Source organism: Myotis nattereri, assembly GCF_964212035.1.
Source record: "Myotis nattereri genome assembly, chromosome: 13".
In the NCBI taxonomy this organism is placed as follows: domain Eukaryota; kingdom Metazoa; phylum Chordata; class Mammalia; order Chiroptera; family Vespertilionidae; genus Myotis; species Myotis nattereri.
This window is the reverse complement of record NC_138088.1, coordinates 28,858,851-28,886,487: the sequence shown is the minus strand read 5'-3', so window position 1 is coordinate 28,886,487 and position 27,637 is coordinate 28,858,851. Positions and strand designations below refer to the sequence as shown.

Here is a 27,637-nt window from a genome sequence, read left to right as displayed (position 1 = left end):
TCAGCCGTGGGCAAACTACGGCCCGTGGGCCGGATCCGGCCCGTTTGAAATGAATAAAACTAAAAAAAAAAAAAGACTGTACCCTTTTATGTAATGATGTTTACTTTGAATTTATATTAGTTCACACAAACACTCCATCCATACTTTTGTTCCAGCCATCCGGTTCAGTTTAAGAACCCATTGTGGCCCTCAAGTCAAAAAGTTTGCCCACCCCTGATTTAGATCCTTTGAAGTTATTCAAATTATACTTGAAAGTTTGTACCCTGTTACCAACCTCTCCCTGTTTCCCCCACCTGTAGCCCCTAACAACCACCTTTCTACTCTTTGTTTCTATTTTTTTAGATTCCACATATAAGTGAGATTATACAGTTTTTGCCTTTTTCTGTCTGGCTTATTTCACTTAGCAAAATGCCTCAAATTCCATCCATGTTGTCACAAATGGCAGGATTTTCTTCTTTCTCGTGGCCAAATAATATTCCATTGTAATATATAAATTTCATTGTAATATTCCATATATGATATATAACCATATCTTTATACATTTATTCATTAATGACTACTTAGATTGTTTCCTTATATTGGCTATTGTAAATAGTGCTGCAATGGACATGGGAGTGAAGATATGTATTCAATATCCTGTTTTCATTTCCTTTGGCTATGTAACCAGAAGTGAGTTTGCTTGATAATATGGTAGTTCTTTTTTCCTCCGTTTTTTGAAGAATTTCCATTCTGTTTTCTATAGTGGTCATGCCAATTTACATTCCCACCAACAGTGCAAAGGGTTCCCTTTCCTGCACATGCTTCCCAACACTTGTTATTTTCTGTCTGTTTGTTTGTTTATAGAGACCATCCTCATAGATGAGGCAATATCTCATTTGGTTTTGATTTGCATTTCCCTGGTGATTAGTGATGTTAATAATCTTTTCATGTTTGTTGACCATCAGTATATCTTCTTTAGAGATATGCATGTGAGAGACACATCAATTGATTGCCTCTTACACTTGCTCCAACCAGGGCTGGGGAATGAACCTGCAACCCAGGTACATGCCCTTGACCAGGAATCGAACCTGTGACCCTTTGGTGTGAGCTGATGCTCTAATCACTGAGCAACACTGGGCAGGGCTACACTGGCCAGGATTATATAGACCCTTTTTATACGGGCTTTTATACACACTTTTATCTCCTTCTTCTCAGTACCCACTGTCTTCTTCCGAGGAACCAGAGCTTCATTTCCTGAGCCTTTCTGAAGCAGTCACCTGACTTCTTGTTTGCTTCCCTTGGCTCCCACCACACAATACTTTCTTGGTTTTCTACCTGCTTTTCCACCACGAACCCTTCTTTTTCCTCTTACTCGTTTACTATAGCTATTTCCCAGAATTCAATTTCTAGTGTGTTTCATTTCTGTTTTCCCCCTAGTCCTTTGGGGAGTTATTTATATTTTATAGTTTCAAGTTCATCTTCTCATATACTTGCTCTCAAATCTGTATTTCCATGCCCATGTCTCTACCAGTAGGTCTTTAATCCATTTTGAGTTAATTTTGAAACCTTATATGTTTGATAACCTCAAACTGTATATGTCCTCAACTCAACTTATCATCTCCTCTCCAAAAGATCATCAATATTAGTCTTTATCCCAGTCTCTCTCTCTCATAAATTTCAGTTCAGACTTACTCCTCTTTTTTCAATTTCTTTATCTAATTGTAGTTGAGTTCCCTTGCTTCTTTTTTCAAAAGATTTTTCTTTGTGTTTCTAGTCCTGTCATCCTTATACAGGCCCTTGTAATCTTGGCCCTAAAAACTTGTTTCCCTTTCTCTATTTTCTCTTCATCTACCATCCTATGTCCCTCTATTAGACTAATTTGTTAATCAATATATCATTGTCACGCTACTACTTTCATGATGAAAACCTCCTCTAATTGCATTTAGGCTGAACTTCATATTTCTAGACCTAGCAGTCAATGTCTTTATTTGATCCCAATACTAGCTGTATTCCTTGTTAGTTTCCAATAGGAAACTTAGCCTCCTGTGGAAGATTTCATGCTAATTTCCATTTCCTTCAGTTAGAAAATTCTTCTTCTATTCCTCTTCTAATGGAAATGCTTCCCTCCATTCAATTTCTATTATCTGCAGGAAGACACTGGCGATGAGGGACCCAGGCTTGGAATTCTGGGGCACTCCAACTCTTGAGAAGAGAAGCTGGTGATGGGGAAGACCCAACTACCAGGGGGCCATGGAAGCCAGAGGCGGCGCGTGTTCGTGAAAAGCACAAGGCGGCCCACAGTCAAAGCGCTCTAAAACCTCACGGAGGATAAGGAGCGGATTGGGTTTGGTAATCAGGAAAGCTCAAGCGTGACATTGGTGAAAACCGATTCTGCTCGTGCTGAAAGCAGAAGCCAAGTTTTAATGAGCGCACACGTTCCTGAGAATGAAGGACTGAGCAGTGTGAGCAGACTGCCTCGGACACGGATTGTCAACGCAAGGGAGGGAGCCCATGGTGAAGGCGAGGCTCGGAATTCGGAATTCGGAGCTCCAAGGAGGAGCAGAATGCGAGGGCAGCATCGGGTAGAGGAGGCGCCTTTTGCAATAGGACCTGAGTAGGGGTGAATCCGTGCACGTGCGGAGGATGAGACATTCGTATATTTGAGAAGAGAATGGAGTCTGTAAGAATAACAAGATCAGCTGCAGCCCATTACAAATTCCTGCGAGCGCTTTATGAGCTCATTTACTACCCCCATTTTACAGATGGGGCACGCCGTGGTCAGCATCTGGACCCGGATCAGCCTGCAGAGACCGATTCCGGCCCCTGGCGGCGGGCAGCCGGGCTGCGGGGTGGCGGTCAGCGGTGAGTCACCGGACCCCGCCCGGGGCTGGCCGCGGGGACAGGGCTGGAACTACACTTCCCAGTGTGCCAGGCGGGGCGGGGCGCGGGCGGGGAGGGCCCCGGCTCCTTCCCAGAAGCAAAAGCGGAAACAAAAGAGTCTCGCCGGCGTCCCCGCCCGCACACTCGCGCACACTCGCGCTCGGGCGCACACGGAACTGGCACGGGCGCCCGGAGCGAGCCAGCGAGCGGCGAGCCGGGGACCCCCCGCGCGGAGCCAGCCAAGGAGCCAGCGAGCCGCGCCCGCGACGACCTCCGCCCCCCGAGTCCCGCAGCCGCCCCCCGCCGGCCGGTGTCCCCGCCGTCCTCCCTGACCCATGGCGCTGAAGCGGATTCAGAAAGTGAGTGCCGGGGACAGGCCCGGGGCAGCTGGGCGGGCGGCTGCCCCTTCGCTCGCGGGCGCGGGCGGTGGTCTCCAGCGACGCACCGGGAGGGCGCGGAGTGGGCGAGTGGGCAGGGGCGGGACCCGCGGCGGGAGACGCGGGCCGGGCCAGCGGGCGCCGGGCAGGTGAGGCGGGAGCAGGGGCAGGGGCAGGGGCAGGTCCCGGTCCCGGTCCCGGTCCCGGTGCCGGAGGTGCTCGGGGGCAGGGGACGCGCTGTGCTCGCGCCGGACCTGCGCTCCCAGCCCCCGCGGGGAGGCAGATGCCCCCTCGCCTCCGGATCTGCCCGGAATCTGTGCTTCGCGGTCACCGCTGGGCTTCTGCCCGACACGGGGCTCGTTTCGGCCCCTGTCACACCGTGTCTTCTCGCTGTTTCTTATTAAGCCCGTTCCCCTTCTGCTCTTGCTTCCCCGGGCTCCCGGGGAGGGCAGGGGAGGTGTGTGGTGGGCCTGCAGCCTGTTCCCTCGGAGCTGTGGGGTTTGTTCTCTCTCTCCTTTGCGGTTGGCTCTTGCTCGGATACCAGAATGGGCTGGAAAAGCCCGTTTGGGGCCGAGAAGCCAGGAGAAGCCTGCTGCTCCTTCTATTTTGGTGCCTCTCCTGCTGCCACTTTAGGTCACATAGCTGTCGTGAAAACATAGTTGCTGGTACACAACAAGATGACCTCCTGGCTGTGATTCATGGCGAGGCAAGCCAAACAGGTTTCCTACCCCCCTCATGATAAAACTTATATATAAAGTTCAAGACACAGCAGAAACGGGCCCAAATTAGATTGCTTGACGCTTTGACACATGGGCACAGAATGAGGAAGAAATGTATATATTCATTCAAGAAATATTTATCCATTCCAGCTCTGTGTGAGGGATTGTCCTCTCGCACCGTATGTATTGCTGCTGTTTCCAATGTGAACATCTTACAAAAGTGGGGTCGGAGCATTTTCTTTCTCTTCAGTTTTATTTCTTGTTGAGTTATCGGTCTGTTCCCTTAACACAAGTTTTAGGTTTTACAGTTCATAGTTCCTGTTCCTGTGGAGAACGTTGAGAATTTTTTTTTTTTAATTGTGTTCAGCGAGTTAAGCCAGCAGTGGACAGCATGTTTTGTCAGTGGTTTTAGAAGAAATTGATGCCCACCGAAACATTTTATCAACTCTTTCTGGCATGAATCAATAGCGCAGTACGTATGCAGAGATGCATACGTTCTATTTTCAGTCACCACTGGTGGCATCTTCTAGCACAGAGGACGGCAACTTTCAGACCTGGTCAGTTTTTGTTGTTGTTCAAACCTGTGGATCAGTGTTATTTTTTGTGCCATTTAGAGGTCCTCTTCCTATAAACCATAGCTAATAATCAGCATTTATTGATGAATATGTTGTCTGGTTTGGAGATGATATAGTTACACATTTTTTCCCCATATAATTAACCGCAATTTCGAAGCCCCAGCCGGAATTTTTGCCATGCCTTCTATACTTATTAATGATGATGTCATATCGGCAACAACACACATTTTCCCCAAAACGTTGTAAAATTCCATTTCCTTTTTTTCCTAGGTATGAGAATTTTTCATAAAGATTTTGCACATACAATAGCTTTTAAATAGTATAGATTTTGTCCACAGTAAGTAGACCTTCAAAGAAAAAGGACGCTATTTGTAAATACCATACAGGCTCATTGTGAATCATGCTGAGCCCGTGTATTTGACTTGTATTTATAATATATGCCCAAACCATATTTTTTATAGCTATTGGTTATTATTAGTGACTGATTTAAAAAATCACTTAGAATTGATGTCAGTCCTGCAAAAATTGATATTTGGAAGAAGAAATTGGGGACCATATAACATCACATCTCTACGTGTTGTATTTTGGCATTCCTTTTCTGTTATCAGAAAACTTGACTTACACAAAGCGCCTTTCCTTTAATCACATGTTCCAACCATTTCCTCAGACTTGAGGGGGCATTATTCTGTTTGATACCCTACTTTTCCTCTCCCTTTACCCCCCTCCTTGATTCGAAGCCAATTCCAGGGCAGGTGTGTTGTTTGCCATTTGCACAGTGATGAAGCCCTCCTTGATATCATCAGCGTACAGATTCTTGTTTGAACCTTGCATGTTCCCACAAAAGAAGATACATGTTAACATTTAGCACTTCTTTATAAGCGTTTTAAAGTAACACTGTCAGATACATTCCAGGTCATGGCATGACTTTTCTGTACCTAAAGTGGCAGACATTGGAGCTGTGCATAACCTCGGAGAACTCTTGCAGGGGTGGGTGGAGTGGAAAGGAAGGGAGTGGAGTGGAGGGCGGGGCAAGGGGCACAGCTTCTAGGGTGGTGTATGTGATCACTTTTGGGACATTTTCAGGCTGTCCCCACTGCAGCAAATGGAGAGAAGTTGCATCCCTCAGATGGGTTGGGGTGAAAGAACGTTGAGAACCGGAGATGTGCTAGTCTACGCACGTTATTCAAAGGCCTGGAGCGGAGGAGTACTTTGTCTAAGTTAATCTCTTAAGGAGTGATTTGACTATTTGAGAATGTTAAAATGTTTATGACTTCATAGCTCTTCACAAGCAAATATTAAATATGCTTGAATTAAAATTGTATATCCAGTATCTACAAAGCATGTACGTATCAATGCTTAAAGTACATTTTTATACTAGAGTATATGCTAAATGATTTAACGCTCTAATTTGGACATCTAGTGCCAGTTTTGCATGTCAGCTTATAAATTTACACATCCATGCCCTATTTTTAGATCCAGTGGAACATGTTATCACAGTCACCTAAATCCCTAAAGGGAAAAAGTTTAAACAAAGTCTGAGGAAAGATACCTAAAACAAGTCTGAAAAAAAGAGGCAGTTTCAGCTGGCCATCTATTATTTTCTAGAATTAATTTCTAAGTGTTTGTTCTATAAATGCTGTTTTTAAATCTTGATAAACTCTTTTGGAAATCATTTTAAAAATCATTTTACATCACAATACTTAATGTTTTGAAAACCAGAAAGGAAAAAAAAAGGAAATCGTAGTACAGACATTGTCATCGTCCTAGCATATAATTGACCCTTGAACAACATGTGTTTGAACTGTGCAGGTCCACTTATATGCGGGATTTTCTTTTTCTTTTTCAATAAATACTGTAATGTTTTTGATCCACAGTTAGGGGCTCATGGATGTGCAGGGCCGACTGTATGCCATTTTATATAGGGGATGTGAGCATCAGTGGATTTTGGTATTGTGGGGGGTTCCGGAATCAATCCCCCGCGGATATTGAGGGGCAACATAAGTTTTGGGAAAGTCAGAACTCATGTGTGTATTTGATTTTCAAATGCCCAGGGTTTGGTGCTCCTAACCCTTGCATTGTTCAAGGGTTAATTGTATTTCCTTCTAGATTATTTTTTATTTGCTAAAGAAGTTGAATTAATGTCCATGATATGATATGATAGACTGTTGCCTTTTTGGTCTGTCTTTTGAAAAGTGAAGCAAAAGTTTTGTTCTGCAAATAGAGCAACATATAACTATTCCTTAATGTACAGTTCTGTCCCTAAAATGAAATATTTGTTTTTTAAAATAATAAATTTGACTTAAGATATTCATAAACATAGATTATAACACAACTTTATACATTTTTTGAGCTGCTGAATTGTTTTGATTAGTATAATTCCACATTAAACTGTTAATATCAGTGTAGAAAAACCTTAGGATACCTAAAAACAACAACAAAACCAGCGCTCTCTGGATGGAGCTTCAAATAGGAGAAGATCTGGTTTCTATTCCTGGCTCTGTGTGTGACTTTACTGGCTTGTTTCCTTGTTCATACAGTGATGCTGCTGATAAGTACAATTACATTGTATGATACATAATGTTTACTCTGTGCTAGACACTGTTTTAAGTGCTTGACATATATTAATTGGTTTAATCCTTAGTGGGTCCAAGAGGTAGAAATGATTATTACCCCCATTTTATAGATGATGACACTGAGATGTTGAGTCATGTACTCAGAATCACAGCAACGCTAGGTTTCCAAACCAGGCAATTGGCTCTATAGTCCACATTCTTAAACATCTCAGTACATAACTTCTCTTACTCAGATGGACTTCTATCTCTTGTACTTAAATTGAAGGACATGCAGTCAAATGAGTTTATGGATGTAAGTGCTTTGCAGACTGTTCCATTCAGATGTAAAGCGGTATTATAATTAAGACCTTGGCATATTTAATCATTCTCTCTGGCTCATCACTCAGTATGCTGATTATACATTGTAAATCTCTGTTCTGAAGTAATGTACACTGGGTCTTTTCACATGGTGAATAAATAATATAACTTTGTTCACTTTGTTCCATCACTTAAAATTTTTCTCCTCCAAAAGGATTTAGAAAAGATGTTCTGTCAAAAGCATCATTTTCTGTGGGGTTTTCATGTGAGGAAACTGTTTATGAATTTATATAGCTGTTTAGTTCCTATGGTGGCTTTAAGTAGTAGTCAACTGTTTAGATTGCACATGTATGTTAGAAAGACTTTCAGATTACAAGGTTAAATCTAAGACTCTAGGGTCTTTCAATAAAGAAGGATATAATTTCAAAAAATATTTTTTTAAAGGAGTAACATACTATTTATGCTTCTTGGTAGATAAAAAAAAAAAAGAGGGGGAGGAAGTGTTCTTTTTTTAGAAAGCCACCATGTGACTTTTTCTGCATTTAAATCTTTGCAATTAAACTCCGTCTTTCGTCCCCTTTCCCCTGTACCGTGCATTTTTCTTTAACATAAAAAAGGTGTAAAAGGACGAGATAGCCTATTAATAGTTAAGAAGTTCTGAGGTTCCTTCTCTGTGGAAATAAATAGCATAGATCTAAGTAAGGTTGTTTTATGCTTGCTTTAGGAAGCCAAGCACATATTAGAAAAACCAAGGTTAGGATGTGGAATTGCCTTCAGAAGAGCAGAGTAGCATCCTTACTCACTTTAGTTCCCTGAAAAAACACAGAGAAAACATATTTAATGAATGCCACTGATCAAAATGGTAAGACTAATACTCCCCATCAAGCTGAGTTAATGGTTGTCTACACTCTCTTATCCCCCAACCCCTTTCTAAACAGTGGATGAACTGATATTTTATTTAATTAAAACAGGTATTGAGATACGGCCCTTTCTCTTACCCCTGTGATGCTGGAATAAAAAGTACTAGGATATATAATAGAACCCAGATTTGCAAGATTGGGGGTTGGGGAGGGGGGGTCCTCCGGCCACCTCAGAACATCTGCCTGAGGGCAGAAGAGGTTCTCTTTCTGGCCTGTCTTAGTCTAGCTGGCCTCTGAGAAGCTGAGGTTTTCCTGCATTTAATTTGGTTCTGGGTGACTCTATGAAGCTTCAATTACAAGCTTCAAGTGGACAGTAGTAAGAGGCACTGTGTTCCAGGAGTTGTCCTCAGTATGGGGAGGCGGCCACCATGCTGAAGCCTGCAGAGTAATGCTGCCCATCGGCTCACCACCACGCGCTGTAGCTTCTGTTCTTGCCTCTTTCCGGATGTGTCCCCGACTGCTCTCTAGTCAGATTATCCTGTTTGTGTGGCTGCCTCCTCCTTCAGTGACACCAGGTTGCTTACTAGAGTCCTAGTCTCCTTTCCGATTTAGGAAACCCTTTCCAACAGGGGTGAGGTGGGGGGACTGGTTTTTTCTTTTTTTTTTTTTCTTTTTTGGTTAGTCCTCACCCGAGGATATTTTTCCATTGATTTTTAGGGAGAGTGTAAGAGAGAGGGGAAGACTGTGAGAAACATCAATGTGAGAGAAACACATGGACTGGTTGCCTCCTGCACGAGCCTTGACCAGAGCCCTAGCCAGGGAGGAGCCTGCAACCAGGGTACGTGCCCTTGACCGGAATTGAACCTCGGACCCTTTGGTCTGCAGGGCGATGCTCTATCCGTTTAGCCAAACTGGCTAGGGCTGGTTCTTTCATCTTAACCTTCAGTAATAATAATCGATGGTTTTCACTCCAAATGGCCACCCTCCTTATGTGAACAGTTTGGATTGTTCTAGAAGGAACCAAGCGGATCTGGTGGCTGGGCCCATTCTCCTAGAAACCAGTAACACTCTGCCTGTGATGTTGCTTCCCTCAATATGTGTTGTATTTTCATTTTTATTTAGTTAAAAATACTTTCTAGTTCCCTTTTGACTTCTTGTTCAGCCCTTCGGTTATTTAGAAGTATATTATTTATTTTCCAGATATGTGGGATTTTACAGATAGTTTTCTGTTATTGATTTCTAATTTAATTCTCCTGTTATCAGAGAAGATCTGTTATCATTTTACTCCTTTCAAATGTTTGAGACTTGTTTTATGGCCCAGAATATGGTCTGTATTTTTTTACTTAATAATAGTGCCCTTCAGGTGCTCAACATAGCTTTTGAATGAATAATATTAAATAATTTCTAGACTTCATCTTACCAGTTTCTGGTTGCTGTCTATGGGGCCTAGGTTATTTCTAAGGAATGAAGGCCACACTAAGGCTTACACCTTCCCAGTGTCTTTTTTGCACTTTTATGAGCTTCCAGAACAGGGTGACAAGTCAGTTTAGTGGATCACAAACAGCATTTTTAAAAATGAAATGTAAAATAGTAGTGCTTTGGGTGTAGTAAGGGTGGTGTTATCTCATGAAACTTTTTTTAAAAAAAATACTGATATTTTACAGAGAGGAAGGGAGAGGAATAGAGAGTTAGAAACATCAATGAGAGAGAAACATCGATCAGCTGCCTCCTGCACACCCCCTTCTGGGTATGTGCCCGCAACCAAGGTACATGCCCTTGACTGGAATCGAATCTGGGACCCTTCAGTCTGCAGGCCGTCGCTCTATCCACTGAGCCAAACCGGTTAGGGCATGAAACTTTTGTTTTAGTTATTTATGAATTGCTATAAGGAAAGTTTGAAAATTACTGTTCCATTCATAAGTTCCTTAGTTAAAATCAATATTGTCAAAACACGTTCCATATATTTATACATATATGTATATAGAGAGAGCAAATGAACATATTTGTACACACAAACACACTTACACTTATATACTTACATGGATACATACGCTTAATGTAAAATGTTCTGGCCTTAGGAACATTTTTGTTCGATACAAACTGTCAATGCCAATTCCTTTCTACTACATGTAGCAGTAGTTTACAGTTACTGATACAAACTATAGTATTCAAGAATAGTACTGGGTGATACTAAGAGAGATTAATTAATTTATTATGCTTATAAATGACCATTATATGCCAGTTAGTAGGACTAGAGCTATAAGAAGTGATACTATCAAATATTTGCTAAATATTGGCAGGTTTGTTTGTGTTTTAAGTAGGTTTAAAGAAATAGCCTGTTAGCTTTTTTTCTTTCGTTTTCTTTTCTCTCTTTTTTCTGAAGCACCACCTTTCTTGGTCACTATGAAGTAAATAGTAACTTTTGATAATGTTTCATTCAAAACGCTGTATGTTGCACGTTCTGTTATGTGTCAAAATTCTATTATGTATTTTGAAAAGTTTTATGTAATTTCCTATCATGTTTTTCTTGCCTCTCAGAGGTCTTTGAACACAAACACACTCCTCAGGAACTTAGGAAGTAGTGTTCCTTTCTAACCCTTTAGAAGGTTATAAGGCTCCTGGGAAAGATAAAAAAGAACTCCTTTTCATTCCTTCACTCATCACACTTTTGTCTCTCTTGAGCGTGGCTGGAAATGTGCAAATGACTGTGATTCAGTACTGGACCCCTGCTGGCTCTCATGTTGATTGAGAATAATGTGCTCTAGTTATTATAGCCTTCAGGTGACTATTGTTTTGGGTGGGAGCAGTGCTGCAGTGCAAGTCAGATGGTCCTGGGCCTTTGTCCTAGATTTAGCCTTGTGACTTTGGTCATGAAACTCACTGTCTTTATTTTCTTGATCTAGAAATTTAATGAACTAGATAATTCGTGTGGGTTATAATTTTAGGCACACCTAGATAATGTTATTTGCTATTTGTTTTTGTTCAGCCAACAGCAAAAATGATCACAAAATAAGCATTGAGCGGTGGCACTGTGTCTGCTGCTGTAGGAAACTTGAGTTAAAATTCTATTTACTTTGAGATGTCAGAATTGAAATAAATGTTGACGTCTTAATGTATAAGATTAATGAGTCCGTAACGATGTATTACTCCCTGATTAAAGAGCAATGATTTGTGATGCAAATAAGGTATATTTCTGTTTTTCTACTGGTTACATCCTTTTCTAATTCCATTTAGCTTCCATCTGTTTCACAGGTGTCTTTTGTACTTGAAAGATTGTTTTATACATATATTTAGACAACTGCCATACAAGTTAATGCATTTATGGAGCACTTTTTGTATACAAGGCCTATACAAAATGAAATGAGATATATAGAAAAGTAAGGTATAACATAACCAGCATTACCTAAGGAATAGAAAACAAGGGTAAGAAGAGTCCCATAACAACTATGCAGCTTTAGGAAAGTGCCACAAGGAAAATACAACATCTTTGAGCAGGAAGGAAGTCAAAGGAGGGAGAGACAAAGTTATTTGGGGAAAATAAGGAAAAATTCTATGGAGAAGTTGAAAATGGGTTTGGAAGAAAGGGTAGCAGTTTTAAAGACAGGACAACCAGGTTCATAGAGAAAGCTACAGAAATGACAGCACTAGAGAGTATGTGGTTTATTTGGGAAGAAACAGATAACCCTGCTTCTGGGAATAGTAGACCATAAAAGTTTATACTGTGGAAGGCCTTGAAAGATCCATGCTGAGAAATGTGAACTTAATGCAGAAGTTTGGGGAAGCCAGCAGAAGGTTTTCGAATAAGGAAGTAACATTCTTACCGTAATCACAGTGTAGGGATGCATTCTTGCTATTTGTGATTATAAATTTGATAAATGCCATGAAAAGGGAAGTGTAGCATAGTACTCTGGTAATATAGCAGGGACCCTTTGAAGAGGGTCAAGGAAAACCTACTTAAGGAAATGATGTTTAAGATGGGACATGAACGCCTCCACTGCCGCACACTGCGTCGCTGACGCCCGCCATGGTCCACGCCGCCCCCCTAGTGGTCAGCACACGTCTAACTCCCGGTCAAACTCCTGCCCATGGAGACAATTTGCATATTAGCCTTTTATTGTATAGGAGGATATCTGTGTATGTGTGTGTGTGTGTGTGTGTATTTTTTTTTTTTTAAAGAAAAACATTGAAAGTTTTTGACATGGTACTTTAAGAAGATGATTTTGACCACAGTATGTTGTTGGTAGAAGAAATATAAGAGGACAAAGGGTCAGTGAAGATGTCATTGTATTTGTTCAAGTGAGATTTAAAGAGGGTGTGAGCTAGGATGGTGGCGGAGGATATTTGGAAAGAGGGGTATGTGAGAAAAATAATAGTGTATTTATTCCACATAGCCTTTTTGAATTGGCCTGACCCACCCAATCCTTGACTTTAGGTCAAGGCTCTAGGCTCAGTGGTCTGGGCAGTCTCTTCAGACTCTTTCTCCAGTCTGTCCCAGACACTGTAATAGTGTCTCTCTGGTTTGAACCTTTGTCTTGTCTTAGCCTGAAATGTGTGTCCTCTGGCTTTTCTCAGACTCTTCTGCCCTTTGGACCTCGATTTTTTTTTAAATTTCTTTATTGATTAAGTTATTACATATGTGTCCTTATCCCCACATTACCCACCCATCCCTCCCCCTCCACTCATGCCCTCACCCCCCTGTTGTCTGTGTCCATTGGTTAGGCCTATATGCTTGCATATAAGTCCTTTGGTTGCTCTCTCCCCTTTACCCCCACCCTCCCCTACCTTCCCTCTGAGGTTTGACAGTCTGATCGATGTTTCTCTGTTGCTGGATCTGTTTTTGTTCATCAGTTTATGTTGTTCATTATATTCCATAAATGGGTGAGATCATGTGATATTTATCTTTCTCTGACTGGCTTACTTAACTTAGCATAACGCTCTCCAATTCCATCCATGCTGTTGCAGATGGTAAGAACTCCTTATTTTTTACCACAGTGTAGTATTCCATTGTGTAGATGTACCTCAGTTTTTTATTCCACTCATCTACTGATGGGCACTTAGGCTGCTCGATTTTTTTTTAATACTTATTTTTTAAAATATATTTTTACTGATTTCAGAGAGGAAGGGAGAGGGGGAGAGAGAAACATCAATGATGACAGAGAATCCGATTGGCTGCCTCCTGCATGCCCCACATCAGGGATCCATCCCACAACCCAGGCCTGTGCCCTGACCGGGAATTGAACCGTGACCTCCAGGTTTGTAGTAGACCTCGATTTTTCTATGGGGTGGGCTTACTCCTGAGACCCTTTCAGTGCGAGGGATCTGGATGGAAGGAGAATCTGAACACCTGGTTACTGATTAATGTGAGGAGGAGGGAAGGCAAGGTGGGACCTGGAGGGAAGAAGGAATCAGATGGTGAGTCCAAGGTTTAGAGTTTGGGTTACTGGATCAAGTGCATTTTTACTATAATACTTAATAAAGTAGACTCAAATACAGTTTTTATTGAAATATCCTGGATTTGTGTAAGGTGTATTTTTATGTAATTTCTGTGATGGAGATCCTAGATAATAAAAGGCTAACATGTAAATTGACCAAACGGTGGAACAACCGATCGCTATGACACTCACTGACAACCAGGGGGCAGACGCTTAACACAGGAGGTGCCCCCTGCTGGTCAGTGCGCTCCCACAGGGAGAGCACCACTCAGCCAGAAGCCAGGCTCACTGCTGGCGAGCGCAGCAGCAGTGGCAGGAGCCTCTCCCACCTCCACAGCAACGCTAAGGAGGGCGCAGCATGGGCTGAGGGACCCCCAACCAGTGCATGAATGTTGTGCGCCGGGTCTCTAGTATTATATATAAAAAGAGGTAATTTGCCCTGACCGGTTTGGCTCAGAAGATAGAGCGTCAGCCTGCAGACTCAAGGGTCCCAGGTTCGATTCCCGTCAAGGGCATGCACCTTGGTTGCGGGCACATCCCCAGTGGGGAGTGTGCAGGAGGCAGCTGATCGATGTTTCTCTCTCATCGGTGTTTCTGACTCTCTATCCCTCTCCCTTCCTCTCTGTAAAAAAATCAATAAAATATATTTAAAAAAAAAAGAGGTAATTTGAGAATGTTCTCTTTAAAAGGAAGCCATGTTTTAAATTACAGGCAAACCCTAGCTGGTTTGGCTCACTGGATAGAGCGTCAGAGCTGCAGACTGAAAGTTCCTGGGTTCAATTTTGGTCAAGGACACATGCCCAGGTTGTGGGCTTTATCCCCACTTGGGGGCGTGCAGGAGGCAGCCTCCCATCATTGATGTTTCTATTTCTCCCTTCTTCTCTGAAATCAATTATATATATATATAAAAATTACAGGCAAGATAGTCTTTGGGGAAATTGAAAAGTCACCGTGGCTGCCGTAGAGAGCACCGGGGGAAAGTGGCTACAGGTCTGAGGCACTGGGAAGATAATGTCCCTAGTCCTAACCTCAAACCGTTGTTCTAAGTTGTGCTCTCTATAGTTCAGATTCAGTAGATACTAATTTGATGTGCAAACTCAATAGTGTCATTGCTTCCTCCATCTTCTTTCTTTTGTGTGGAATTCGGCTGCATCATCATCATCATTATTATTTTTAATAGACAGTCTTTTCCAGAGATATTGGGTCCAAAGAGGCAGTGAAGCTGCCAGGACCAGTTTGTTGAAGGGAGTTTGGTTCCTATAACTTAATTAATTGGATGTCGTCAGCATTTTGAAGTCTTCCAGGAAGAATCTACATGGTTTAAAATAAAGATGTTCTTTACTTCAAGGCCTTATAGAGGGTCTGTGTTTGGAAACATTTCAGGCCATTGTTGAACATCTTTCTATTTAAATAGCTCTCGTCAACTGGATAAGGAGATCAGAGTCTGAGCTGTAGGCCCATGAAATGTTTATTTACAGACAACCAAATATAGCTCATATGTCCCTTTAGAGACACATCAAAAATGCAGTCCAGTAAGAATCACTGCCTTGTTTGAGGAGTTTTGATGGTTGTGTCATATTAATTAATTGCCTGTTGAGCCAGGATTTTTGAAATAATGCCTTCATGTGCTTTGGATTTAGTAATTTAGATTATGGACTGTAAATCATTCGCTCTGCATGGGCTGTTAAACGTCCTTCCCACACACCCAGTGGGGTATATAGTCTACCTACTGCAGAGATGTAGACCTTCTGAATGCTGAAGCTACAGAACAACAAAGCATTTTCAGTGTGGTCAGCATAGTTTTTTAGAAAATATTTACTGGATAGTGTCATACGAAGTCTGATGGTAAATAAGGCCGCTCTGACTTGTTAGCTTTCATTCTCCACTGTTCAGATTGGACTGTTACCCTTCTGGGAGCCGAGAGATTAATGCAGGCCTCTCTTCTCTGACATTCCCTTCTTTGTTTCCTTTTATTTGTTTACTTTCTTTGAATTAGACTGCCTCATCTACTTTTAGATTTTAAGTCCCCAGAGGCAGGGACTGTGTCTAGGTTGGTTTTATGGAGAACACTCAGCATATTGTGGGGGGTGTTATAAACATGCCATCTGTGCCAATTTAAAATTCAGTTTCAGACCTTTCAGTACTTTTCTTTGTGTTTATCTGGTTATAGAAATCTGAACTAGAACAGTCCATGAAGTACACATTTTTGAGGACTGACAGTGCTTTTATGGTCCCGGTTCTAATTCAGGGACAATAACTTATAATCTATTTTTAATTACTACATCATATATATATATATTAAAATTTAAATGCCCTATTAGTTTTCTATTTTATTTTATTTGAATATTAATCACGTTAGAATAGCAAATTGCTTCTCTGACACAGACTGCTTTTGTCTGGGGCATACGTTCTCCACTTTGATGATAATTATTGATTGATCTATGTTTAGGCGTAAGGTTGGTTGATTTTAAGTTTACTTTATCTCAGAGAAGAAGAAATTGGATCAGCTATGTATTTCCATTTTAGATTTTAAAAGTCACTAGAAATAACACAGATACACACACACACACACAATATATGTACATATACACAGTGTGTTTACTATAACAAGTCCTTTTCCTATATGGATTTAGAACTAGTCTCCTTATTTGATAGCCATCTTTGACAGTGTATGAATTCTACATATTTCTTTTAAGTACGTACCTGGCTGTAGAATTCTGGGTCCTGGAGTATCCCTATGTTCACATTTAGTGTTAACGGTCAAACTTTTCCTCTTCCCCCAGCAGCATGTGAGAGCTTCAGTTGCTTCACATCTTTACCAAGTAGTATTCCATTCTGTAAATGTACTTTCTACTGCCTTTTCCTTTTAATTTTTATTGAATTTGTTGGGGTGACATTGGTTAATAGAATTATATAGGTTTCAGGTGTTCAATTCTATAATATATCATCTGTATATTGTATGGTGTTCACCACCCAAAGTCAAGTCTCCTTCAGTTACCATTTATCCTCCCTTTACCCTCTTCTACCTACCCCCACCCCCTTCTTGCAATCACCAAACTGTCATCTGTGTCTTTAAGTTTTTTCTTTCTTTCTTTTTTTTTTTTTTGCTTAAACCATTCAACTTTTTCACCCAGCCCCCCAGCCTCCCGTCCTTTGACAGCTGTCAGTCTGTTTTCTGTATCTATGAGTCTGTTCTATTGTGTTTGTTAGTTCATTAGATTCCACATATAAGTGAAAGCATATGGTACTTGTCTTTCTCTGACTGGCTTATTTCACTTAGCATAATACATTCCAGGTCCATCCATGCTGTCACAGGTGGTAAGATTTTCTTATTTTTTATGGCTGAGTAGTATTCCTTTCTGTAAATGTACTGCAGCTTTTTTATCTGCTCATCTACTGATAGGCACTTGGGCTGCTTCCAAACCTTGGCTATTGTAAATAACGCTGCAGTGAAGATAGGGGCGCATACATTTTTTTGAATTAGTGTTTTGTGTTTCTTCAGATATAGTCCCAGAGGTGGAATTACTGGGTCATAAGGCAATTCTAGTTTTAAATTTTTTTTTTTGTGGTAACTCCATATTGTTTTCCACAGTGGCTGTACCATTTGCATTCCCACCAACAGTGCACAAGGGTTCCCTTTTCTGCACACCCTCGCCAATACTTGTTTGATTTATTCATAATAGCCATTCTGACAGGTATGAGGTGATATTGTGCTTTTAATTTGCATTTCTCTGACGATCAGTGACATTGAGCATCTTTTCATATGTCTCTTGGTCATCTGTATGTTCTCTTTGGAGAAGTGTCTATTCAGATCCTTTGCTCATTTTTTAATTGGATTGATGTTTTTTTGGTGTTGAGTTGTATAAGTTCTTTATAAATTTTGGATATTAACCCCTTATCAGATGTATCATTGGCTGAATATGTTCTCCCATTTAGTGAGTTGTCTTTTCATTTTGTTGATGGTTTTCTTTGCTGTGCAAAAATCTTCTGTCTTCTTCATTTTAACAATTCTGTTGGATATGTGGTGGCATAACATTTTGGTTTTAATTTGCATTTCCTTGATGGCTCATGAAGCTGAGCCACTTCCGATAAGTACTGGGTGGGGCAAAAGTAGGTTTACAGTTGAGAGTATGCAAAAACAATCTATTCCTGTGTTATTTTCAATGTTAACAACTGTAAGCCTACTTTGGCCAAACCCTGTGTATTGGCCATTTGAATAGGCACTTTTATAAAGTGCCTATTCAAGTCTGCCTTTTAAAAATTGATCTGCAGGAATTCTTTTTTGTCAGATAGATCCTATTTGGTGGCTTGCCTTTTCACACTTTAAATGTGTCTTTTAATGAACAGATGTTCTGAATCTTAATCAAGTCCACATTTTCCACTTTTCTCCCATGATTAGTGTACTTTGTGTCCTCTTTAAGAAATCTCTGCCTTCCCAAAAGTTATGAAGATATTTTATGTTTTCTTTCAAAAGCGTTATTTTTTTACCTTTTATATTTAAACCTACAATCTAGTTAGAATTGATTTTTTTTGTATGATTTGAGGTAGGGAGGAAGGTCAAGGTTCACTTTTTTCCCCCATATGGATACCCAGTCGCCCTAACACCATGTACTGGAAAAATGTTCCTTCTTCCTTCACTAGAATGTCATTGTCTTTACTTTTACTTTTTGAATTCCACGTTTGCCATTGTTTTCTTTCCATTCTCCGCACATTGATGAAATCAAGTTAAAATAAGTGCTTATTCTCCACTCAGATGTCAAACACTGTCACTTGCTTCTACATCAAAAGTGCTATGTGTTCATTCAAAACAGTGATACCATCCTAGGTTGGGCCTAAAGGTGATGTTGTCTACTTCTTTTTTCGTGTGGTTTTCAGTAATGGAGCTTTGTCGAGCCCCAGAGGGCCCCACTCATATTGAGGTTTGTTTGAATGGCACCCCTTGGAATTGGCGCACACAGCCTGTGTGACAGAATGCAGCAGCCCTGAATGCTATTTGTAATAATTGGCAAATACAAAAAAAAAAAAATTATTAACTTTTACTGTGCTCCAGCAATCTACCTGCTAACAAATACGGGTTGTTTTTATTTAAGGTCGGTATTGTGTAGTGTGGGTAGAGTAGGAAATGAATTCTGAGGCGTTCCGTGTGGCTTTTCAGAATTGACCATATCTGATAACTTTACTTTTTAATGTTTCGTATTTGTGTGTATTTTTTATTTAGAAGGTAGTTTGTGTCAGCGAAGGTATTTATACCAGTTTTTTACTGCATCACATTTCTATCCTAGGGGGAGCTTTCTTTCCTGGATTCCCAAGTGTATCTGAACTGTAATGAACACATTCAAATGATGACCCTTAGGGTTTATAGCTTCTCTTACATGTATTTTCTTGGAGATACAATTACTTTTAAGTTTCTAAGAATCCAGAGGGCCTCTTTCCTATACCTTTTAAATCACATCTTAGAAAGTTATGCCCCCATAACCCCCACCCCCCAAATCAGTTCTCCTTGAATTTCATGCCCAGTTTAATCATCAACAAAATGTGCCTGACCAGTGATTTGTGAGAATCTTTATTAGCATCATAATCGGATACAATTAAATTAAACCTCTGCAATATAGGGGAGTGTAGAGTTGGGATGAGAGTATAAATCAGAATCCTGATCCCTGTTAGGAAGGATCTGGAAGTGCTTCATTAACTTCTGCGATGGTTAGTACAGCTGCTTAAACTGAGCATGGAACAACAACATAAACAAAACATCTCTGTGTCACAAACTGCAGCTCTGTCACCAAGGATTGCCGGTGGTTGGAAGATTGGGTCAGCTCAGCACAAACCCCTAACTCCTCTAAGAAAAGCAACCCAAAGCTGTGTCCTGAAAGCAGGTCACAGCATCCTAAGTAAACAATAAAGACAGACTATTTAGAGTCTTGAGGTCTTCTAAACTGGAAAAACCAAAACAAACATTTCTAACAGAATCTCACATATTCTGTAAATTGAAAAGAGTTGTGGCAATAGCATGTATTTTATTTTTAAGATTTTTAAAAATTATTTTTAGAGCGAGAGAGAAACATAGATGTGAGATTGAAACATTGACTTCACAAAAAGGTTCTCAAACATTTTGGTCTGTGGACCCCCCTTATATTAAAAGTATTGAGGGCCCCAAAGAGTTTGTATGGGTTATAGCATTAATGTTTGCCATATGAAAACTAAAAACAAATTTAAATATATTTAGAATTTAGAAATAATGATAAACCCATCACATATTAACCTAAATAACATTTTTATTAAAAAGAACTATATTTTCCAAAACAACAACAAAAAAGTAGAGTTGCATTGTTTTATACCTGTTCAGATCTCATCATTAGGTTTATAGTGACAGTTGATATGATATTCACACAACATTCTTTAATGTCACTATATAGAGATCTTGCTCATTCTCTTTAGTGACTGCACAGTGTTTCCTAATACGGCTATCTCATGAAACCTTTCCTTATTGATGGACCTTTAGGTTATTCTCAGGTTTTCGTAATTATACAAAACACCTCACTAAACATTCTTATGTATGTATCTTGGGCTATTTGGACAATTATTACTAAGAGGTGAAATGACCAGGTCAGAGACTTTTCACAGTTATTACCGTACTGCCCTCCAAAAGGTTGTATCTCAACTTACACTCCCTCCAACAGTGCATGGCATGCTTCTTTCCTACCAGAGCTGTGGATGAAAGTGTTCCGATAGGCTGGCAATGATTTGGCTGGGTAGTGGTCTCGTGGGTGTTTACCTGTTTATACATTGCTCTTCCAATTTTTCCCCCTACAAAACACGGTTTTGCTTTTATAGCAAACACACACTAATACAATACTTAATGAAAAATTAACCAGTTTAAAGATTTTGTCTTTCAGACTTTTTACTTTCAGTCATGGGATAAAAGCATGGCCATGAAGGCCTGGACAAGAGGCCCGAGAGTTTAGCGAAACAGTTATTGGAGGCTATCTAGGGGTGCATTCTGGATTTCAGGGTAGTGGTGGGATAATAAGAAGTGTTCAGGAAATGAGTGTCGGTGTCATGAATTGTTCTTTGGAAGGGGCTTCCATTAGCTGTGAGTAGAATGGAGTTCATCGTTGGCTCTTATAAGGATCCTATGGACTTGAGCAGTTTGTGTAATTCAGTGTTATTTCTTACAGAGAGTGGAGAGAGGAATAGAGGAAGGGATTACTATCCTAACATTTCCTTCTGGAATAACATAAGAATCACTGAATTATTTTTGATACTCTTATCTGTGATGCTAGAATTGGATAAATAACAATGCTAGTTATGCCCAGCCGGTGCGGCTCAGTGGTTGAGCATTGACCTATGAACCAGGAGATCACAGTTTGATTTCAAGGACCACTTATACTCATTAAATTCTCCCTTTTAATACATTTATTCCAGGTTTTCAGAATCTACCTTATCTGATTTATATTTTCTCAACTATGAAAATATTTTTATTGATTTCAGAGAGAGAGAGGGAGAGAGATAGAAACATTAATGATGAGAGAGAATCTTTGATTGGCTGCCTCCTGCACACCCTCTACTGGGGATCCAGCCACCAACCTGGGCATGTGCCCTGACCAGGAATCAAACTGTGACCTCCTGGTTCATAGGTGGACGCTCAACCACTGAGCCACGCTGGCCGGGTGTGGTCCTTGATTTCTTAAGTCTTATCTAAAAATACACTGGCTGCTCCGCAGACTAAGGGCCAAAAAGGTGGGGTTTTGTTTGATTGGTTGGAGTTTTTGTTTGTTTTATATTTTTACCTTCCTAGCACATCTCAGAATTCTTTATTTTTATTTTTTCAAATTCAAGATCTGTATTTTTAAGGGTGAGTATTATATATATACTGTGATTTTTTTTTTTTTTTGTCATTCTGTCTGTACCTAAGCACTGTAGTTTTAGTTACATATTTCCAAACAGTGTAATGGCATATTTCCAGGCATGGTTTGACAAAGGGAAAGAATATTAGAAATTGAGACCCTCCTAAAAAGTCTAGGATGTGTAAGTTCCTCACCAAAGCATTAGTGCCATTATTAGTAATGGTCAATGTGACCATTAAGAATGTTAATGGACCATCAGCTGCCTCTTTCCTGTAAGTGAGCTTCCGAACCGGGCCTTTGCAGGAGTTCCACTGTGAGATTTTTCTCTCTGGTCCTTAGCTCTAACTTCTCTTTACAGAAGAGGTAGAATCAGGGCACAAAAATATAAGAACAAGATAACCTGTATTTTTCTGCAATATTTTAATGGGATTTCAAGAACTATTTCACATTTGAAATCTGAACACGATTCAACTAAAATATGGTTTGGATTTTATTTTTTGTTAGTAAACAAAATAAATTTGTATGTACTTACGTATGATGTATGATTTATTCACATGCATTATCTGTGTAATATATATGTATATATGTGTGTATATATATATGTATGCATGTGAATAAATCATATATATATGAATCATTAGTTTTTAAACCACAATGAGAGACTGTATTTCTAATGAACTAGTTTTCTAGTTAAAAATAAGGGCAAATAAATCCCATTTACCCATATATACTAATGTTTATAAAACGCCACATGATGAATATTTTTAGAAGCAATCTCTTAAGAGCCCAAATTAGAAAACTTAAATAAAGCACAGTCCTTCTAAAATGGGGCTGTGACTTGGGAACTGCTCCTCCCCCAATCATTTAAACTAGTTAAATAGTTATAGTCTGCTTCAAGAGAATTGGATGGTTCTTACCAATTTTACATTATTTTAACATTTATTTGAATGCTTCCTGTGTGCCAGAGACTGCTATACACTTTACATGTGTCATTTCACTTGTTGGTCATAGAAACGACGGATGAAAGCAGCAGTGTCCCTTACAGGAAAGAAAACTGAGATTAGGAGAGGGGGGGGAAATGTTTTGCCTAAGGTCACGCTGCAAGTGTGTGACCTGGACTTGAACTTCACAGCCTTGCTTCTTAACCACTATTGCGAAATCAGAGACTGAAATCTTCCTCTTTATTGCTTAACTATACCTGGACGGAAGGAGCTGCTAACTCTGCTAGTTAATTCTTGCTGGGAAGAGAAGCACTGACCAGCTGTGGAAACCACAGCAAGGAAACCAAAAATGAAAGTACCCAAGTGGGCTGGAGGACTTGGAAGAGGGAGACCTGAGTTTGCACTTGGCTCAGTTACTTAGCTCCTATCACTTTCTCCGGAAAGCCTGTCCCTACCACCTCCTCCTCTTGTTTGTCTCTATAAAAATGCTAAACTCGCTGCAATAATCACCATCTTGGAATGATTCTAAGGCGCACATCATTTTTATTTTAAGTAGAATCCTTATGCATCTTATCGTAAAATTAATTGACAGCATTCCTCCTTAATTATTGGTGCCTAAAATAAGGATGTGACTTATGGTGGCATGTTAGATTTGACCAAATGCAGTACAGTGGGGCCTTGACTTACGAGTTTAATTCGTTCCAAGACCGAGCTCATTAAGGAGCTCGTTAACTCAAATTACTCTGTCAACTCAATGCAAAAAATAGTCGGGACACTCCTAAGTCAGGGCCCCACTGTATTTGTTTTACATGTGTTCCCAAGAAAATGTTTACATCTTCCCCATGGGTTTAAATACCAGGTATAGACAGTGATTGTCCAGTTTCTAGCCCAGTATTGTTTTATGCTCCAGTCCTATAAAATTTCCCTTGCTGTCTCCGGAGTCACAGATTCTGTGTCTACTTTCCAAGTCAGCTTGTCTTCTAGTGTTCCCTCACCTCAGAAAACGGCATCTACATTAGTACATTTGTGAACTAAAAAGCCACAAGTTCGGCCTCCAGGGTTTGAATCCCAGTTCCACCCCGTACAGACCGGTGTTGTGAACACACGGTGGAGCGAGTCACCGTGCTCCTCATCTGTAACGTGGGGAGCGTTATCACACCCACCTCTGAGGATTGATCGTGAGGACAACAAAACATCGAGTGCATGCTAGCTGCCCCTGACCGTCCTATGTATCTGTGACCTCTCTGCTTACTCTGCACATGTAATTAATTCATCATCACACCCTCTGGTAGGTAGGTCCTTCAGAGTATCTCAGATCCCTCCACTTTCATCTTGTTGCCACTTCTCCAGTCCAAGCCCCTATTTTCCTTGCCTGTAGTAGCTAATCTTGTAGTTTCTACTCTTTCCCGTCTCTAATCCATTCAGGTACTTAGACTGCTAGAGCCATCTTTTAAATCAGATCATGCCATTGCTTAAAACCCTTCCCAGTGCACTGGTATAGAACCCCAAGTCCTTAACATGGGTATACTGTTCTCAGTTTATACCTGGCCTCTGCCTACTTTCAGCCTCATTTGATGCCACTCTACCTCATTTCTCCCCAAACTCCCACTCGGTTAGATTTCAGCTTCGGTCCCTCTTCCTTGATCTTCCAAATTAAATTAGGTTCTTCCGTCCTAATGTATAGTTCTTTTTTTAAAAAAAAAAAATGTTTATTTTATCTTATTTCAGAGAAGAAGGGAGAGGGAGAGAGAGGTAAAAACATCAATGATGAGAGAGAATCATTGATTGGCTGCCTCCTGCAAGCCCTACTGGGAATCAAGCTCACAACCCGGGCATGTGCCCTGACCGGGAATCAAACCGTGACCTCCTGGTTCATAGGTGGATGCTCAACCACTGAGCCGCGCCGGCTGGGCATAATGCATAGTTCTTTATAATGTATATATGCTTTTTGTACTTGGAGGTGATCAGTTCCTCCCCAACTGAAGGTAAAGGAATGAGGTGATTTCTCCAAGGTCATAGAGCTAGTTGTGGTAAAACTGGAATGCCAATCCAGGACTGGCCGACCTAAAGCTGTGCTATCTCCATGGTCCTTCCTTTGCTTCCTGGATGGCAAAAAAGAGAGTATGAATCAGTGTGCTAGGCTTCAAAATGTGGCCTTCTTTTCATTTAACTTGTGGGTTGTTCCTTTAATAGCCATCTCTGTGTGAGCCTTCATTCTCCCATATTAGATTACAAACCTGTTGAAGTAAGACCTATTTCATATAGATTATATACCTAGTACTTATATAAATTACCTTGCCTATAGTAGATACTCATTAAAGAACTATTTTAATCCATTTAATCTTTTCAAGGTTTGGAGCTGTGTCATGAATTACTCTTCTTCCCATGAGTGACAGAGTACATTTTGTTGTCTTTTTTATGCTAATGCAATGTTTTGTTTATTCTGTCCATTAATAACTAATATTTGAGAACATTTACAGTATTAATGGAACTTAGTCTAAGAGAAGTTCAGCTTAACATTTTCAACATATTTCAAAAATATATCAAAAATTATAAGAAATTATGTTAATCTATATACTTTTATGTAAAGTTCTTTGACTGTTAGATAGAACATTTGGTTTACTTCACTGATAGGAATATCTCTTAATGCTGGGATGGCCTCTTTTGGTATTTCTTCTGCTCTTAATTTTTGGCATAGTTATGTGTGATTGTTTGAATGGAGTTGTGGCCAGGTACTCATCATATTTACTCCAAATAAGAGTACATGACTGATTACTACAGTAATAAGGAGGTAGATGGGCAGTGCAACTGCCCAATACTTTAGAGGCCAGTAGGTTCAACCTAAGGAATTTGGCCAAGATTCGGGAATAAAAGCCCATACGAGATATAGTATGAAGCCAAATTCGGAGCTTAAGAAAAGAACAAAGCCATAACTTAATCTTTCTGGGAATGGGACGGTGAATTTTCCACCATTTCTCTGTGACTTTAGGTCATCAGTGTGGAGACCCTGCGCAGGCACGGACCCCCAACCCCGGAGCCCAGGGGCGAGAGAGGAAACACTGAGCGGGAGGTTCAGTGACCACGGCTCCCCCCACCCCCACCCCCCCGCCCCGGGCTTAGGCCACAGTTTGTTTTTATATTTTGAATTGAACTAGGTGCCTAAGCTGGTTGTATAGTGAGGTTGATAATTTGTGTCTTCATGGATTATTACGCTGTTTCACTGGAAAAGAATTAACCTTAACTATTTTGTTTCGCTTCAGGAATTAAGTGATCTACAGCGTGACCCACCCGCTCACTGCTCCGCCGGACCTGTGGGAGACGACTGTAAGCTTTGCTTTATTGCTAGCATTTTGCTACAGTTAATAATACAGGTTCCAACATTTGTTAATAACTCCAAAACTCCTTTATTTGTTTCAGTGTTCCACTGGCAAGCAACTATTATGGGACCTGTAAGTATGATTCCTATATATGAAATTAGTCCCCTCAGCCATACTTAATTCTTGCCGTTTCACCTTTGATCAAATAGTTGTGGCTCAGGTTGAATTTTCTTGTATCTGAATCACCCAGGAAGCAAAATGTAATCACAGGGTTTATGGTAATTGTCTACAGCACTGATGGCGAATACTTGTAGGATCATTGTCGTGTGTTTTCCGTTGCCAAATCCTTGATCAGTTACGTATAGTTCTGGATCACCCACAGTTTGTAACCAGGCTGTGTGTTTCCTTGTCTTTTTTTTTTTTTTTAACACAAAAAAACAGTGGTTCAGAACTAAGCATAATTATTCCCACATCAACAGGTTTAGTAGGTCAGAAGTAAGTGTGAGTAACCCAGTAATGAATCACTACAAGTAACAAATACCAGTTTGCGCTAAGTTTTATCACTTCCTATTTGTGAGAGAGAACTGATAAAATACTGTAGTGGGTCTGTCTTTGCCACCTCATGAGATTGCTGCTTTCAGTCTTCTTGGATTATCCTGAAGTCAAAATTACCTGCTATTTTATGAATGGCTTTCTCAACACTTAACTGCTTTTGTTAAGATTATTTGTTTCTACATCCAAGAGGCAGTTATGACTAGAAAGAGGCTTTCCTTTCTATGAGCAAAAATCTGATTGCATAAGAATGGGCACTGATAGCTCAAAGATGCCTTCCGGGAAACATAGTAACATGTTTCCATGAACATCTTTCTCTCTTCTCTTCCCCCCAAAGAGCTTTATCTTGTCTTTAACTTAAAAAAAAAAAACAATTACTGATTTTTCAGAGAAGGAGTACTGGGCAAGTATCTCAGTTGCTAAATTGTTAGGTTTGCCTTTTTTAAAGGGTAAAATGCAGCATATTTATTTAAACAACGTTTAAGAATCTGGTTGTTTGTTTTCCATTGCTTACTAAGAACCTTCAAAATACTATCTTTGAAAGACCCGTTCTTACCACTTGAATTATAGCCCTTCAAAAATATTTCTTAGGTGAATTACATGTAGCAAATGGTTGTAATTATGTTACTCATAGTCCCTTTATTTTAGTAATGTAAACATGTTATTCTGTCATATTACTTGAAAATCTAAGCAGACCATGACTGTCAATTGTAATGTACTTATGTTTTCTACATTCCTTATTATTTTTTATGATCTAGAATTAAGCAATACATGTAGTAAGAATAATTATACAGTGCAGTCCTCTAATATATATGCAGAAATTAAGGAAGAAGTAATGATAGGCTTGCTATTATAACCAAAATGTTAGTATAACATGATTAATTTAATTAAATATAAGGGAATTAAAATAAAATATTAGCTATTGTTTGCTACCTTTTAAAAAAAAGTATCTTTTTTCCCTCGCTTGTAGCATATTTTCTAATTGCCATAAACATTCCTGGCCAAATGTAGATTCTTCTTGTTGATTCCTAATTTGATAATTTCATGAATATTGAATTTATTAGTTTTCTTTGGAACCTTTTCACATTATTTTACAAATTATTATTGAGTGAAGATTTGCAGTCTAAATTGTGTAATGCTGTTCCTTAGCCTATCCTTTTCATAACTTGTTCTCTTCAGTTCATCTCCATTATTTTTTTTTCTTAATATATTTTTGTTGATTTCAGAGAGGAAGGGAGAGGAGAGAGAGATAGAAACATTGGTGATGAGAGAGAATCATTGATCGGCTGCT

General features: G+C 40.0%; 1 protein-coding gene and 1 pseudogene across 2 annotated transcripts in view; one reads left to right on the top strand and one right to left on the bottom strand.

The window, feature by feature from the left end:
* Nucleotides 1-2,953: 2,953 nt before the first annotated feature.
* UBE2D1 (ubiquitin conjugating enzyme E2 D1) overlaps nt 2,954-27,637 on the top strand; it is a 34,519-nt gene continuing 9,835 nt past the window's right edge. The window contains exons 1-3 of the mRNA XM_081104807.1: nt 2,954-3,218; nt 25,738-25,801; nt 25,895-25,926. Coding sequence (XP_080960933.1) covers nt 3,195-3,218; nt 25,738-25,801; nt 25,895-25,926 — 120 coding nt within the window. The 5' untranslated portion in view covers nt 2,954-3,194. The remainder of the gene's footprint in view (nt 3,219-25,737; nt 25,802-25,894; nt 25,927-27,637) is intronic.
* Nucleotides 25,038-25,450, bottom strand: LOC308529139 (phosphatidylinositol N-acetylglucosaminyltransferase subunit P-like; annotated as a pseudogene). Its single transcript has one exon. The product of its transcript is annotated as a phosphatidylinositol N-acetylglucosaminyltransferase subunit P-like (transcript).